Source organism: Ranitomeya imitator, chromosome 3 (assembly GCF_032444005.1).
Source record: "Ranitomeya imitator isolate aRanImi1 chromosome 3, aRanImi1.pri, whole genome shotgun sequence".
In the NCBI taxonomy this organism is placed as follows: domain Eukaryota; kingdom Metazoa; phylum Chordata; class Amphibia; order Anura; family Dendrobatidae; genus Ranitomeya; species Ranitomeya imitator.
This window is the reverse complement of record NC_091284.1, coordinates 658,966,135-658,983,935: the sequence shown is the minus strand read 5'-3', so window position 1 is coordinate 658,983,935 and position 17,801 is coordinate 658,966,135. Positions and strand designations below refer to the sequence as shown.

At 48.0% G+C, this 17,801-nt stretch overlaps 2 protein-coding genes across 3 annotated transcripts in view; both read right to left on the bottom strand.

Moving 5' to 3' along the window:
• The window catches only part of SLC25A30 (solute carrier family 25 member 30), a 33,170-nt gene extending 17,770 nt beyond the window's left edge, over nt 1–15,400 (bottom strand). The window contains exons 1-3 of one of the 2 annotated variants that reach the window (XM_069758264.1): nt 15,287–15,400; nt 10,037–10,126; nt 6,994–7,141 (exon numbers count right to left, since the gene is read on the bottom strand). In XM_069758264.1, coding sequence (XP_069614365.1) covers nt 6,994–7,141; nt 10,037–10,100 — 212 coding nt within the window. In that variant the 5' untranslated portion in view covers nt 10,101–10,126; nt 15,287–15,400. The remainder of the gene's footprint in view (nt 1–6,993; nt 7,142–10,036; nt 10,127–15,286) is intronic. The other variant, XM_069758265.1, reaches the window with a different exon arrangement.
• On the bottom strand, nt 1,121–4,295 carry LOC138670685 (uncharacterized). The gene is made up of 2 exons (XM_069758262.1): nt 2,714–4,295; nt 1,121–2,642 (listed from the first exon to the last, which is right to left on the bottom strand). The coding sequence occupies exons 1-2, from the start codon at nt 4,293–4,295 to the stop codon at nt 1,528–1,530; spliced, it is 2,697 nt and encodes an 898-aa protein (XP_069614363.1). The 3' UTR covers nt 1,121–1,527.
• Nucleotides 15,401–17,801: the final 2,401 nt, after the last annotated feature.

Sequence of the window (17,801 nt, the reverse complement as noted above, 5' to 3'; positions counted from 1 at the left end):
AACGCATAAAGTAAATAGTGGGGCGGCTTAAGGAGTCAGGATACAGATCACAGTGCGTGGAAACCCAGCAGGGCTCGATGTCGGCCCACAGCCAATCTTTCATTAGTCACAAGGTCAGAGTATAAAATATATAACTAATATTAGTGTTACTCAGTGGCAGTCTTGGAGTACGTCTAGTCTTCTACTTTCCTGCAAAGGCTCAGACTAAGGACTGTAGAGGTCAGAAACGCGTTGCTTGGGATTGTGTGCGTTTCATCTGCCATTTTTGTCTCATGTGCCGCCATCTATGTTTTTAATGTGATTCAATAAAGCATCTTTTTATACGGAAGGTACAAGTGCCGGCTCCTGTGTGGATTTATATTGCTGGAAGAGTACCATTGCTGCGCACCAGACTGTGCTGTGCTCTATTTCTACATTTCCTGCAAACTGTTTCACGTCAATACGTCTTGATCTCCATTTCACCAGACTGATCACAAGGTAGAATCGTGACTGGGGTGAAAGCCAGAGTGTCACAGGGCTATATAACCTCTACCTAGAGCGATGCCAGCCTTTGTAGGTGAAGGGGCAGAGTTGTAAAACCGAGCAGACTATTGTGCAACCAGCATAAACAAGAGACACGTTGTACATGATAGGGGCTCTGACGTCACCGGCTGCTCCATTCACAAGGATCATGGACAGGATTATCTGCCCCACCTGTAATCTACAATGCACTGGGCTACATTACTCTAGACATTAGAGATTACTCAGCCTTAATGCTTCGGAGAACAGGACCGACCAGCTCTAGTGGACGGAGGAGGATCTCCAATGGCGAGTAAACATGGTTTCTGATGGTTCATGCCAGACAACAGTATTCCCATCTCGGAAGTAGGTCATCACTAGGAAACGAGGTCTGTAAAGTGCTGTGAAATTAATGGCGCTATATAGAAGAGCGGAAAATAGGCTATGCCATCACATAATAATCACTGGGGCACTGGCCAACGAGACCCCCCAAAAAATCTCACAACAGGGAGGAAGCAGCGCTGCTTCAGCTTTCCCTCAGCCACCTGGAAGTGCAGGAACCTGTAACCATCCCAGTTAACCTGAATGGGGCCGTAATACAGCAGGAGGCCTGAAAGCATTAAGCTACTTACTGGTAGCGGCATTTTTCGGAGGCCCATGACAGCACTACGAGAGAGGGGATCCGCCCTTCAGGAACAGGAAACCTACAGATACAAAAGGGCGGTACCTCTCCCCATGCATCAGTTGTATATTAGAGCCTGAGAGGACTACCGCGGTTAGTAGCACACAAACATACATTATATACAGTTTATGTCCAAAAATAATCAATCATAATGAACTATATACCACACGTGAGATCTATCTATCTCATTATATACATTATGGGAAGTGCAACCCCCACGTGAATAGGGAGGGAACTAAGGGTGCTGTCATGGGCCTCCGAAAAATGCCGCTACCAGTAAGTAGCTTAATGCTTTATTCGGACTCCCATGACAGCACTACGAGAGAATTACAGAGATGTAAACTACCTTAGGGAGGGACTATAGCCTGTAGCACCCTTAACCCGAAGGTGAGATCAGAAGAGAACCCCAAGTCCAACCTATAGTGCTTGAAAAAGGTGGAAGGGGATGACCACGTAGCTGCCTTACATATCTGGTCGATGGAAACTCCAGATCTCTCAGCCCAGGATGCAGCCATGGCCCGAGTGGAATGTGCCCTCAGATTCTGCGGAGCTGGACCTCCACCTGCAGTATAAGCCAGAGAGATAGCCTCCCTAATCCACTTCGCTAGCGTGTACTTCGACACTCTAAGACCTTTCCTGGGACCTTGGAAAGATAGAAACAACGCCTCCTCTCTCTTCCAAGCATCAGTGACTGATATATATTCTAAGAGACATCTCCTAACATCTAACGTATGGAGTAACTCCTCTTTGGAATTAGAAGGATTAGGGAGAAATGATGGTAGAACTATCTCCTGAGATCTATGAAATTCTGAGGCCACTTTTGGTAAGTAAGCTGGATCTGGTCTGAGGACTACCCTGTCCTGTAGAAACTCTGTATAGGGGGACAGCCTAGAAAGAGCCTGTATGTCTCCTACCCTACGAGCAGATGTAATTGCCACCAAAAATGCTGTTTTGAGGGATAGTAATTTAAGTGAGGCTGAATGTAAAGGCTCAAACGGTTCTTTAGTCAAGGCTGAGAGGACTAGGTTAAGATCCCAAGGCATTGACCTATTCCTGTGTATAGGTCTGGATCTACTAGCTGCTTTGATGAACCTTGATACCCAATAATTACCAGCAATGTTGCAAGAAAATAAGGCCCCTAGGGCTGAGACTTGTACTTTTAGCGTACTCGTGGATAGATTTAGCTCTAGCCCTCTCTGCAGGAATTCTAGAATCTGGTTGATTGGTAAACCCTCTTCGATATTAAAATTTGAAGAGGCCAGAAACTTCCTCCAAGTTCTAGAGTAGATCTTAGTTGTTATGAGTTTTCTACTCTTCATAAGGGTATCAATGAGATTTGGAGAAAATCCTCTGTTTTTTAACAGTGACCTTTCAAAGACCATGCCGTCAAATGTAGACCCTTCACTTGTGGATGGTTGATCGGACCTTGATGAAGTAGGTCCGGGATGTCTGGCAGTACCCAGGGGTCTTCCACCGACATGGTCCTGAGCCAGGAGAACCAAGCCCTTCGGGGCCAGAACGGAGCGATCAGTATGATTCTCGCTTGATCCTCCCTTATCTTTCTGACCACCAGAGGCAACAGGTTTAGCGGGGGAAACGCATAAGCCAACCGGAAATCCCATCTGATCAGGAAGGCATCCACTACCAGCGGATATTCCCTGGGATTCAAGGAACAGAATTTTTTCGTTTTTCTGTTGTCCTTGTTGGCAAATAGGTCCACCTCTGGATGACCCCACCTGCGGACAATCTGGTTGAAGATTTTTGTGTTCAGAGACCACTCTCCTTGTCTTAAGGTGTTTCGACTTAGAAAGTCCGCCTTTATATTTTCCTTCCCTTTTATATGTACTGCTGCTAAAGATAGAAAATGATTTTCCGCTATCTGGAGCAGGCGGTCCGCTATTTCCATCAGGGACTCGGAGCGTGTTCCACCTTGGTGATTCACGTAGGCCACTGCCACCTGATTGTCGGAGAGGATTTTGACATGGTGACCCTGTAGATACACGAGGAGTTCCTTAATTGATAATTCAATCGCCAACAACTCCTTTTGATTAGAAGAGGCTGATGTTTGGGGGTCCCATAGACCCTGGACTACCACGTCACCCATGTGTGCCCCCCACCCTGTGGGGCTGGCGTCCGTCGTAACTACCCGAGTCACTTGAGTCACCCAGGGAACTCCTGCTGACAGATTGTCTTCCCTTAGCCACCATCTAAGAGATGTCAGAACCTCTGGACTCAATGTCATCTGACCCTGCAAGGAACCCTGTAAGACTCTGTCATAATTCAGTACGTCAAACTGTAAAGGTCTGGAGTGGAACTGGGCCCAACGGACGGCGGGAATACAGGAAGTTAGGGAACCTAACAAGGACATAGCCTGTCTAAGAGTCATGGTTGGTTCTTTAATTGCTTTTAATACCTGTTGTTGGATATGGCGCAGTTTATCAGTTGGAAGACAGCATTGTTGGGACTCGGAATCTAACAGCAGACCTAGGAATCTCTGGTTTTTTAGGGGTTGTAATCGGGATTTTTCATAATTCACGATCCAGCCCAGATTCTCTAGCTTAGATATAGCTGTTTTTACCTGAGCAAGGCAATGGTCTGCTGAGTTCCCAACTATCAGGAAATCATCCAGATAAGGGATTATGAGGATATCAGATTCACGTAAATGCGCCATGACCTCCGCAACTACTTTAGTGAATACTCGGGGAGACGTTGAGAGGCCGAAGGGAAGGGCTCTAAATTGAAAATGTCGAACAATACCCCCCATAGACACCGCCACACGTAGAAACCTCTGAAAGTTTTCATGGATAGGAACATGATAATACGCATCTTTTAAGTCCACAACTACCATGAAGCAGTGTTTGAACAACATTTTAATTGCAGAGCTGATTGACTCCATTTTAAATGTGGCTTTAACCAGGTATTCATTCAGGGATTTAAGGTTAATGATAGTCCTAAATGATCTGTCTGGTTTCTGGATCAGAAAAAGGGGAGAGTAGAATCCACTCCCTCTTTCTGACTCTGGAACTTCAATCAGCACGTTTTTGAGGCATAAACTCACAACTTCTGCCTCCAAAGCCGTCTGTTCAATAGTGGAGGAACGTAAGGGGGTTAACATAAATTTATCCCGAGGCCAGTGAATAAATTCTAATTTCAGACCTTCTGAAATAATACCTCGGACCCAGTCACTATTTGAGATGTTAGACCATGCGGAAGAGAAGGCTGACAATCTCCCTCCCACAGGGATCGCTAGTCATTGGTCCGGTTTCTTACGTTCTTTTGAGGAACGGCGGAACATGTAACCCGTACCTCTCCTGCGTCTATCCTCCCATCTAAAATTCTCTCTAGTGGGTGAGGATGCGCGCTTCCTTCCGCGACCAAATCTCCTCCTGTTGAATGGACGCCGATAAGAAGATGATGACAAACTCGGGAATTTTTTCTTGTCATCTCCAGCCTTTTCAAGCAGGTCATCCAAGGTTGGTCCGAAGAGGTATTCCCCTTTGCATGGGATAGCGCATAATTTGGACCTTGATTGAATGTCACCCGACCAACATTTCAACCACAGGGCTCTACGAGCCGCGTTGGAGAGTCCTGCTGCTCTGGCCGCCATCCTGACCGAATCGACCGACGCGTCCGACAGGAAAGCCGCAGCATCTTGAATCACCGGAAGCGCACTTAGAATGGAACTTCTGGAAGCGCCTTCCTTAAGCTGGGATTCCAACTGTTCCAGCCAGACCATTAGGGATCTGGCTGTACAAGTCGCAGCCACCGCTGGCCTCAACGATCCGGCTGCCATCTCCCAGGTACCTTTAAGGAAGGTATCCGCCTTCCTGTCAAGGGGGTCTTTAAGGGATCCCATATCTTCGAAAGGTAATGCGGCCTTTTTTGATGCCTTTGCTACCGCAGCATCTAATTTAGGGGCCTTGTCCCAGGTATCCACAGTCGTATCCTCAAAGGGATATCTGCGTTTTAAGGCTGGTGGTAATGAGCCTTTCTTCTCCGGTTTCTTCCATTCCCGGAGAATCAGGTCTTGAATTTTATCATTCACCGGGAAGGACCTACGCTTCTTGTGTTCCAAACCACTGAACATTAGTTGCTGACGGGAAAGCGGAGTCTTAGGTTCTTCTAGGCCCATCGTACCTCTGACCGACTTAACTAATTTATCTACTCGGTCCAGAGGCAGACAGAATCGGCCAGATTCCTCTTCTGATGACGAGGAAGAGAGATTTGAGCCATAGGAACCTTCATCCTTATCTTCCTCTGATGAATCAGAGATCACCGAGGTTCTCTGTTTTGAACTCCCCGCCTGGGACATAGACCGCAGGGATTCCCTTACTTCTGTACGGATCATCTCACGCAGATTAGCCGTAGAAGCAGATTCTTCCGCTACCTAGGGGAGGACAATAAGGGTGATACCATCTATCTAGCCTGATGTCACTCAACCCCTCCACTCCTGTAGACCTCACCGTCTGTTGTATACAGGAGGCGCATAATTTTTTAATATAAGAATCTGGTAACGGGACTTCACACAGGGCACACTCCTTATGTTTCGACTTTGCACTTTTCTTTCCCTAAAATGACAAAGTATAAGGGGCCCGCGTCACTGAGTGAGCATTCACGTAGATCTCTTACCAGTGTACGCCAAAAAAGGTACCGGAACACGAGGGGGTTCTTTGCCAGTCGATGCTCTGGATCCCTGCTTGGACGAGCTTTTACGGCTGGACTGGTCACTTCTGGCATGCTCCTTCTCCGTGGGCTTTTGTCGCACGTCCTCCGGCAACTGAAGCTGCCGCTCACCATCACTCTCCATGATGTGGATGTGACCAAAGGCAGAGCTCTATTCCCAGCTCCTGCTTAAATCCCCCTCAGATCCGGTCAGCAGGCTGCCTGGCGCCACTCCTATTGGTTCCGGCTGATGAGACTACATCTGGGGGGTCAGCGCAGTGTGTGAGGAGACCGGCGTTCAGGATCGATGGGCGCCGCCATCTTGGATGAACTGCGCATGCGCAGTCACCCAGAGACCGGAAACGCCTGCTGACTCCGCCCCCTCGACGTCACTGCACCGGAAACGCTCCAGCTAACGCTGAGAGCGATGCAGGACGCCGAAGAGCACGCAGCAGCGTTCCGGATAGCGTTCCCCTCCTGGCACCGCTACATCACCACCGCGCTGCACCACCACACCGAAGGAGCGATATACTTACCGGCGCCGGCGCTAACGGAGATCAGGAATCCTCTGGACTCTGCTCCCTGCTGTCTACATCACTGACGTGCAGTCCAGCCAGGACCACCGTGATGTCTTCCAGGAGCTTCCGCACCGGTCGAGGTAGGAGACCCCCCCGCTACCTGATTCGACCGGCCGGCCTGGGATCCATCTACGAGATTCATCTGTAGGATCCTGCCCCTCCAGGAACAGGAAACCAACTGATGCATGGGGAGAGGTACCGCCCTTTTGTATCTGTAGGTTTCCTGTTCCTGAAGGGCGGATCCCCTCTCTCGTAGTGCTGTCATGGGAGTCCGAATAAACCTACAATGTCCCTGTGCGGAGTGAAAACTGATGGCCTGGTGAGAGATGACATAAGCCAATAAGAACAAGACAATAGAATATAACCAAGGTTTAACTTGATCTTCTGATATTGAGATACCACCATCAATAAGACCCCCACAGTCATAAGTATGTGGGGAATGCCGTACTCCACCGGACAACATGCCTCTGGTATTATTCAGATTTCTTAAATCTCATGTTGGCGGTACTCCCAACATACAATACCACAGGAATCATGCCAACCTGCCAAGGGATCTCCAACATGTCTACCTACCCAGAGTATAAAGCAGTCAGCCCCTCTTCTCTGCATATCCTCACAAGCGCATGGAGCATCCCTCGGTAGCGGATTTCTTTGTATTTCGCATCGTTAGCTTGCCCCTGGACTTGGAGACGCGTTTTGGTTAAGTCTATAGGAAATGTACCTTGAGGAAAAAAAAATGGAAGGAACAAATGGGTCATGTTGCGCAAATCAATGGTTGATTTATGTTGCGAAGAGTCAGGTTGCACCAAGAGTTTACATTTCTGAAGAGAGACGTTTCTGAAGACCGCATTTTTATGTTACGGCAGGCAGGGCGTTAGCGGGATGTCAGAAGAACAAGAACAGCAGACGTCTGTGTACATGGCCCCAAGGAACTAAACCAGTGCGGGGGGGACAACAACAAGTTCATTGGCCAACAACTACCCATGCACTGAGACACCGTGGGCGAGGGCCTAGATGTCCACGGTAAGTGACATTTAGTAGAATAACACAAGCTGACCTAATGGTGCAGTACGGACGGCCACCAGATTTAGGCTATGTGCCCATGTTGCATAAATGCTGCATAAATGTCCGCAACTCCGTGCCTCGGAATTCGCATGTGTTTTGCAAGTGTTCTTAGCTTGCATTTTCCAAGCATCGCTTGGAAAAATGATTGCTTGACAAGTGTGACCAACTTTTTACTATTGATGCTGCATCACACTGTATATATATATGTATATATATATATATATATATATATATATATATATATATATATATATATATGTGTGTATGTATGTATGTATGTATGTGTGTATGTATGTATGTATGTATGTATGTATGTATGTATGTATGTATGTATGTATGTATGTATGTATGTATGTATGTATGTATGTATGTATGTATGTATATATATATATATATATATATATATATATATATGTATATGTATATATATATATATATATATATATATATATATATATATATATATATATATATATATATATATATATATATATATATATATATATATATATATATATATATATATATATATATATTCTCACCTTCCAACGGCCCCTAATCTCCTCAGCGGCGCTCCCGGTATGTTCCGTTCCCAGGGATGCTATGTGCAAAGGACCTTCGTGACGTCAAGGTCGCGTGACTGCGACATCACCCTGGTGATTCCCGCTATGCATCCCTGGTAACGGAAGCCGTGTGTACTGCTGAGAGGCGGGAGGACTCCGGGGCCATCAGAAGGTAAGTATATCTCTATTTTTTTTTTTTTTTTTTTTTTACAGGAATATGGTACCCAGGACCTGAAGGAGAGTCTCCTCTTCTCCAAACCCTGGGTACCATCTGCACATGAACCCACATGCATAAATTGAACGTTTTAATGCAATTCCGTAGAAATAATGAACATGCTGCGGATTTTACTGCTATGCGATTACGCAGTGGGAAAATCCGCAGCAAGGGCACAGCAACCGCAGAATCCCATACGATTGCATGGGAATGCAGTTTTTAAGCATTTCCGCTTTGGCAAAAAACGCAACGTGGGCCCACAGCCTTACTGTACATTGCTTATATAGAGCAAAAAGAATCTGCAGCACCAGATAGGAATACTCAATCCTATTCATGTATTATACACTTGTAAAGAATGGCTCTGTCCTGGCAGATTATTGTGGATTTGCTCTGAGCAGCAAGTATGGAGGAGACTTGCCTTTTAATTGTTCATATCCTCTAATGAATCATTATTTGTCCTTGGATGTGGCACAGCAATGCCATGCCTACTGCCAGCTCCACCATCCAGCTACAGACTGGCTGCAATGTTATAGAGCTAAACAGTCTGATTTTTTAGCCTCCATAGGAAGCTTAACATTAAATGCACAGAGAAACTAAGCCTCTAAGAGGCACACGGTGCAAAATTTGTAATGAAACCCAATGGCAAAAATTATTTTTAGCCTAAGATAAAAGCGTTTAAAAACAAAACTTAAACTGGCCAACCACTTTTAGCGTAAAAGCTGAAATGAAGTAAACAGCTTAGAAACCTTATCAAGCTGCCACAGACCCTGGACACAAGAACACAAACCATGCAAGGACTGACTGATGCCAGCCTCATCTGGTGCTTGAGTCGATCAAACATGTCCTTTATTTGCCCAAAATATGAGTTGGGAAAATTTCAATTAATTAAAATAGGTTTGGTGGGGGAAGGGGGGGGGGGGGAGAGAGATAGGGGAACAGAAGCCTTGGATATAGCACACCGTGAGTTTTCTCCAGCAAACTATAAGTTACTGATCTTTTTAAAGTATATGCAGAACATCAACGAGTACACAGCAATGCCAACTCTGCCAGGGTATACGGTTAGCTCTGCCATGGATACTTTCTCCGCAGGTGCAGCTATAGGATCAGGAGTGGATTCCAATGTGTGCTCCCCAAGTGGGTACATATATATCCAACATGGCTGCCTGTGCCGGTAGGGATGTATGCTGCATAGATCAGACACCGCACTCTTCTGTATAAGATCAGCTAGTAATCGTTAGGGAGGAGCGGACCTGTGGAGGGTCAGGTTCTGGCACTCCACTAAACTTTAGTCCAAGGTTCGGGTGGCAGAAAGTACCCGAACTTCAACCAGAACCCGAATCCCACTGAGAACAATGGTGACCCCAACTTTAGGTGTGGGGGAAATCTCTCTCTCCAAGACCCATTTAATGTCCTGTTTAGACAGGCCAACCGCATTTCTTTGTGCACACAAAAATCACGAACACGATTGCTCTGTGTTAGAGAACATGTTCTCGACAGCACGTGCCTTGTTTACACAGGATGATGTGCTGCCGAGAATGAAGATTTTTGAGCTCACTTAAAAAAAAAAAAATTCTCTCTTCCGACAGAGGGTTTTGCTCCTTCAACAGGTGACTCGTCGGCGTTTTTTAGCCGATGATCAGAACGAGCATTCCAATTTCCCTTCCCCAATTATCGGCCTGCCTACATGGGCCCTAAGCCACCAATGATGCCAACGCATATGACTCACTTATTTAGAAACTAGAATGGTACATATATATGTCAGCACAGAACTCACCACATTCAGCGGTTATCGAGGCAAGTCCTCCATATATAAATGGCTTCCAGCTAGCAGCAGACATGTTCACTTGTGAGGTCTCAATTTTGCCTGCAAAACAAGAAATGCTCCAGTCTGTAAAAAGCTCTGAACTAGAGACCGATGTCCTGACAGATCACATCGCACGCACGCCTCGTGCGGCTTATCTACCCTGAGAACAGGAGAATCGGGCACTGAAGGCCCACCTGCCCAATCTGTCTCTTCTCCGACATCATCTGTCAGGGGGGAGTCTGGAGACCCCAATACACAGTCGCTGCTGTTCACATAATGGATTTTATTTTACACGGGGCATTTTTTCAGTGAATTAGTGGATAACCCCTTCAAGGCACCATTTCTTTACCTAGAACAGGTATGAGGGCACTGTACACTGATCTGGTGACCATTACCTGCAATGGTTAACACGCAGCCCCATGCAGGAACTTGGTGCTTGTAACAGGACTCCCCAGAGGCCAACTATTTATGTATAAACTCTAACATGCATTCCTATGCCAATCACTGGGGAACAGGACAAACGCCCTGTCTCCTTACAGCAAAAATCATGGAAGATTAGTAGCTAGCAAAAAATAAAAAAAACAAATAAAAATCAAATTAAGCTGCAAGGATGGAGCTAATGACTGCCCAGAATATGGAAAGCAATCAGAAAAGCAGTACAGATTTATGGTACAAAAGGAATCCATCAGCAGGCTTTGCTATGTAATCTGACAGCAGCACAATGTTGGGGCTGTGACCCAGCCTCCAGAGATGTGTCACTTAGGCTACGTTCAGACTAGCGTTGCGCGCCGCTGCGTCGACGCAACGCACGACGCACACAAAAACGCGGCAAAACGCACGCAAAAACGCTGCGTATTGCGACGCGTGCGTCGTTTTTTGCCGAAAATCGGACGCAAGAAAAATGCAACTTGCTGCGTTTTCTTGGTCCGACGCTAGCAGCAAAAAAGACGCAAGTGTTGCAAAACGCAACACACAAAAACGCATGCGTCCCCCATGTTAAACATAGGGGCGCATGACGCGTGCGTCGCCCGACGCTAAGGCGACGCACACTAGCAGAACGCTAGTGTGAACGTAGCCTTACTAGGCCTTATTTTTCGGTTTCAATAAAATCAGTGGTTTATCAGCAGGAGATTGTCACTACAGGACTAGATGTCTGATGCCTCCCATTCACCTGCTGGTAACCACACTGACACCACTGAACAGCAGCTTTCTGCCTATGCACAGTGTACACAAAAAGCTGCCAATTGGTGGTGGAGGTAAGGTTATACAGAGCTCAGCACTGATAAATCTCCAGAAGATAAAACAGTGATTGTATCAATATGACAGCATGCAGATCAGAAAATGATACATGGCTGGAATCAGGGTCTCTGCCCCTACATCATGCCGCTCTCAGGTTACATAAAAACCTGGTGACAGATGCTTCTTTAAATGCATTGTTGATATTAAGATATAGCCACCAAGTTCAGGGACTCCCAAACAAACACTACAGACTTGTCTCTAGTCTAGAAGTTGTCAGAAACTAAAAAATAAAACTGGAGGTGCTCTCTAAAGAGATATTCCTTCTGAGACATTTATAGCGTGCTCACGGCTTAATTTATGAAAGTCCCATCAATGTAGGTCTCTTCCATCTCTAGAACAGGACCCCATAGCACACTGCCAAGAATGAAGAGGTGTCTGAGCATTTACGGTTTTTCACATTGATTTTAGATGGAACTTCAAAAAAATTGCCCAACAGTTTTCTCAACACTCATGCAAGTGTGTGGAGCGAGCCTCTATTCTTCACAGCGTACGATGGAGCCCCTACCTTCATACAGAACCAAGTCCCAAAGGTAGGACTAGATAGGACATTTATGGCAGAAAAGTCCCGAAAATATTAACCCTGTTATAGAAAATCAGCTGTAAAGTATGCATTAAAAAGATAATGGGAAACCACATTACCATCCAAACATGCAGAGCAGCCGCGGCAGAACCACTTCAGATTAGGTCCAGTCGATAAAATCTGGAGCGGTTACATTCGACCTAAAAAGCTCAACAGTATTAAGAGCGGAGAGGGACTGAACCTATTCCAAGATCCAAAGGAAATGTTCTGCATCAGCTGATAAATAGCCGTATGGTGGAACGTCACCGTCCTTCAGCAAGGTCACCGAGGAGCCAGCCCCGGATCGTATGGCCTCATCTGTCCTCCAGGAGCCACTCACTGCAGTCAGCCTGGTTGGGGAATTATTACCGGAGATGAAAGAACCCTAAACGTCCGGGGAGGCGAGAACTCGCTGGCAGCGAAGTCACACTGCATATAACTGGGGGTCAGGTGAAGAAGCAATCCTACTTGTCAGACAAGGTCAGGTATAGCAAGAAAAAGCTAGCAACTTTCCTTATAAAGTCTCCGAGTCTGGAAATCCTGTGCACAGCGGTGGCGAAACAGAACACGCAGCGGTGGCGAAACAGAACACGCAGCGGTGGTGAAACAGAACACGCAGCGGTGGCGAAACAGAACACACAGCGGTGGCGAAACAGAACACACAGCGGTGGCGAAACAGCAGCTACATTCTACAGGGATATGGAAACTTCCCCCAATAACCAGGATCCGTGAGTATCCCCCAGAAAATGGCAATTCGGCAGCATCTTCTCGTTACTCTGCATTGTACCTCATGAATTCAAAACTTGGTGTTACCATTCCCCTCGTCAAAAAGTGGTATCAGGAGAATACGAAACCCCCCGCTGGTAACGTCCAGTGGGCAACTTATTCCAAAGCATTTTTGATAACTGGGGAACAAGATAGATCGTAAGGGGCTTTCACAATGCGTCTGCCACCTGTTGGTCCCATCAGAGCTGCTTCCGATCCCCCCCATGAAATGAGATTCAGGGGTATGCACCGATGGGGCCACAGACTAATGGCGCCTACAGAGTGCCGTGCGCTCTGCCATGTATGCCCACCGGAGACCGTCACCCAGATGCAGTCTACTACGCGAGTGTCCGCCTCTAGTAGGTGTATACGCCGGAGACTATGCACGGCAGAGGGCACGTTCACTCTGTAGGGACCACCATAGTCTATGGCCCAAATCCAGTTTTGATGGGGGATGTTCAGACACAAACCCTGTCAGGACCAACAACAAGGTGTCAAAATAAATGTGAAAGCCCCCTGACATCTCCATCATGTTCTGTAGTGATTCCAGAACGGTTACATCGTGGAGGACATGGCAGGATCTGGAGTCTCGACGAGGGCGTACGGGGTGACTGGCCTGAGCAAACCTCACAGACGTCCGCTACCATTGAGAGAAGGGGTAATAATGCTCCGCTTTTTCATGCAGCAGGTGAATATTCTGTAAGCGGCAGATTGTTTTTCCTATTTGCCTGGAGACTAAAAAAAAAAGTAAGTCCAGCAGTGACATGTCAGCATCAAGGTTCTAGTCGGCCTCAGACGGTGCGCAGCCTTCATGTAAATGGAGCCGAGATGCAAAACGGACATCCCATGGACAAGAGGGGCGCAACGTAGGGGAGTGACATCCTGAAGGCAAACTAATGAAGGGTGACTGGGGACCACCGCATAGGGAGACCACCAGTCAGGAGATCTGATGCAAACCACGAGCAGCATGAAAAGCAATGACAAGTGGCGCTGTTTGACGTTACAATATGGCGGCATTTCAGAGTAACCTTGGCTTTACTGTAGGCCGGGCACATGGAGAAGCGTCAGCTGGGAAATCCAGCCTGGGATCTCCTCCGCCCAGGTCAGCTTGATTGACAGGTCTCTCCGTAGGATTCCGTGCCCGGTCAGTAGAAAGGGCAGCGAGTTCCCGATCAGTGACGGTTCTACCACAGGGCAGACGCCGTGCTCTCACCTGCATCTCCGGAGATTTACACACTCAGTCTCCGCATGCACTGCCAACATGGACAGATGGGCAGAGATCCCGGAGCGGGGAGCAGGGCGACACATGACCTATTAGCGGGACACTAATGAGCCGGCGTATCTGCCTGTGTCAACAAATCACAGGGGAGATCCCGGGGTCCGCACAGCCGCCATCTGTAGATAAGGGCGGTGGATCCCACCATAGTCTCCTGCCCCTATGTCAGGCCAAGGTCACATGTGGCGTTCGTGCGGTTTTTTAATGCAGTTTTAAGCTGTGTTTTACAGCAGCAGCAATAGCCGGGTTGTCAGGAATCCCCTGCACCCACGGGTTTATTTTCTGACAGATTCGGAAAACTGCTGCCTTTCTGCAATCTGCAATGTGTCACTTCTTTCAGCGGTTTTCAAACATAGAAAGCGATGAGTAAGTGCAAAAACGCAGCAAAAAAATACAGGCATCGCTGAGTATTCAGTGCAAAAACCATAAAGAAGAAGATGCAGCATGACCTCTTTTTGGTGGGGAGACACTAAACTTTATCCGCATGCACAAGAGACAACAAGCAATAAAAACACAGCAAATCCTGGTAACTAAGCAGCTTCTGCACTGCCAAGCGAGCAGGGGCAGCCTGCGGAAAGGAGAACGGACAGTGTGTGATTACACTACAGCCACGCCATTACCAAGGTGCTGATACCGCTTTTCAGAGGAAGGACAGAGACCCTGATTCCAGCAATGTGTCACTTACTGGGCTGCTTGCTGTAGTTTCCATAACATCACAGCTTTATCAGCAGAAGAATAGCACTAGAGGACTGATACACCTGCTGCCATGTAGTCCTCCATGAGCTCTGTATAACCCCACAACTGATTGGCAGCTTCTGTGTACACTGTGCATAGGCAGAAAGCTGCCAGACAGTGGTGTAGGACAGAGAGCTCAGCATTCAGAGAGCTGGTAAATCTGCAGCAGATAAAACTTTGCATCAAAACGGGAACCCAGTAATTGGCACGTGGCAGGAATCAGGGTCTCTGCCCCATAGCATCTGATGGGGATGCTGACAGCTTGCCTCCCGATCTCCTGGACTCTTCCCAGAATCCTTACGTCCCGTCACCTCACCAGGGGCATGATGCAGCCATAGACGCCACTGAGCGGTCACTGCTCGCTGCCAGGTCCGGGCCACTCACTCCGCAACTTCCGACAGGTGAGTGAGGAGGCGGACAGCCCGCAGTCCCCACCATGGAGGTCACCGGCCACCAGCGACCCTGCACGAGCCCCCACCACGTGACACGCGAGCGCCGGATCCCGGGCCTCAGAGCATGACTATCCCCCTGCACTCCGGCTGACAGCCCTGCATCACGTGACCCAGCCATCTCCGCAGGTACGTACCGCCCGTGTCAGTGTCCTCGGCTCAGGCCCGGCCGCGGCGCTGCACACTCAGAAATGAAATAATGAAGGCGCTTCCTATGTAGTGAAAGGCTGAAAAGACGTGTCCCCGCCCACATTGTTAGCGGTGCCGCCCAGCACTGACTGGGCCACACCCACCTGGCTGTAAGCCAGGGATACGTCTTCGCTCTATCTCGCCCGCCCATTTACCGGAAAGAAGGCTTTTCATTGGATGGGAGTGGGCGGAATTACCGTGAGGTGCACGTGAAGCGGGAGTGACCTCTGAGGGGCGTGGCCCGATTTATTTATGGGCGGAGACTTAGCTCTCTGGGGTATTTCTCTAGGGCAGCAGTGCGCGATATCATCCTGGGGACTGGGGAGCGGCTGCCGGCGCCATGTGCGCTCAGCTCTGTGTCCCAGGGCGCAGGCGCACTGCTCGAGGAGCTGTGCAGCCACAGGAGGGCCACAGGCGGCCGGCAACAGCTGCTGTAGGGGCTGACATGTTAGATCCTGGCCGGCTGGTGTCACAGCTTCTCCGGGAAATAGAGGCCAATCAACACCCTGCCTAGTGGCTACATGTGGGGCGGTGTGTACACAGCAAGGTAGCCAAGGCCTCAGTCACCCGTCAGTACACCAAAGCCAGGAGTGGAACTTGGAGAACTATAAGGTTATGTGCACACGGTCAGTAAACGCTCCGGGTCTGAGGCTGCGTACATCCACAGGGTCAGAGCCGCAGTGGCCAGATGTTACAGCCTGGTGGATGGGATTTCTAGAAATCCCATCTCCACTATGCATTCAGAGACACCCGCGGCTCCCTGCGTATCCGGACATGTGGAGCGTCTTTCCAGACCGCAGCATGTCTATTTATGTAGTGGAGACGCTCCGTCTCCGCAGTGTAAATGACCCAATCACTGTCATGAGATGTGGTAAAACCGCATCTTCTTTATAGTCACACTAGCTGAAGAGCCCGACGTTGCCTGGGCACAGTAAATATCTATGGTTAGTTATAGCACCTCACTTCTCTAATTTTCCCATCACGCCTCTCATTTTCCCCCTCACATCTCTCATTTTCTCCCTTACACCTCTTATTTTCCCCCTCACTCCTCAAAACAAGTGTTAGGGGGGAATGAGAGGAGTGAGGGGGAAAATATTCCCCCTCACTCCTCTCATTCCCCCCTAACACTTGTCATTTCGACCTCACATCTGTCATTTTCCGATCACTCCACTATTTTCCCTCACTCCTCTCATTTTGCACTCACACCTTTTCATTTTCACCTCACACCCCTCATTTTCCCCTCAGTATATACATATTTGTCATCTCCCTTATATATAGTATACACCTGTATGTCATCCCCTGTATATAGTATATACCTGTATGTCATCTCTCCTGTAAATAGTATATCAGGTAACCCACACTCTGCTCTCCCTTCTATCCATGTGCTTTATTCCTATCCTCCTATGCTCCCTTGCAATCCACTTACACCGACCAATACCCCCTCCATCACGACTCATATACATCAGCTCCTCACTCCTTCGCTCTCCCATGTACAGCTCCCATGCACTTCTGACATTCTTGAAAAACCTCACTCCATCTTACCCAAACACACTGCACAAAAAAACCATACAATTCCAAAAACTACTTGCTCTTTATCTTCCTGCTCCTGATATCAGGGGACATTTCCCCCAACCCCGGTCCCCCATCCCCCAAGCTCAACCCCTACCCTACCTCACATCGAAATCTTAATAATCTTACTAATATTATTTGCACTCTTCATGTCCTTCTTTTAACTGTGCTCTTTGGAATCCACGGTCTGTATGTAACAAGCTTCCTTTCCTTCACAATTACTTCCTGAACAACTCTCTAAATCTATTGGCCCTCACTGAAACCTGGATCCATGATTCTGACACGTCTCCCCTGCTGCCATTTCCCATTGTGGCTTACAATTCTCCCATTCCCCGAGACCCACAAACAGACCTGGTGGTGGAGTCGGCATACTCCTGTCCCCACAATGCACTTTCCAGGTCATCCCCCCAGTTCCATCACTCTCATTCCCTTCTTTTGAAGTTCACACCATCAGGCTCTTCCGTCCCCTCTCCCTCAGAGTAGCGGTCATATACCGGGCCCCAGGCTCACCCACCCACCCACTTCCTGGACCATTTCTCTGCCTGGCTGCTGCACTTCATGTCCTCAGAACTGCCAACCCTTATCCTGGGAGACTTCAACATCCCCATAAACAGCCCCACTTCCACATCTGCATCCCAGCTTCCATCACTAACCACTTCTCTAGGCCTCTCACAGCTCTCAACTTCTGAAACACAAATACGGTAACACCCTGGACCTGGTTTTCGCCCGGCTCTGCTCAATCCCCTACCTAGATAACTCACCGCTTCCCCTCTCTGACCACAACATTCTCTCCTTCACACTCACATATCCTCGCTCACCCCAGCACCCTCCTACCTACCATTCAGTCAGAAATCTACATGCTATTAATCCTCATACACTTTCAGACTCCCTACA

Coding starts and splice junctions, on each gene's coding strand:
- LOC138670685 (XM_069758262.1), bottom strand. CDS start 4,295: ATGTTAACCCCCTTACGTTCCTCCACTATTGAACAGACGGCTTTGGAG. Junction 2,643..2,713: donor GGAGGATCAAGCGAGAATCA/TACTGATCGCTC, acceptor GTGGAAGACCCC/TGGGTACTGCCAGACATCCC.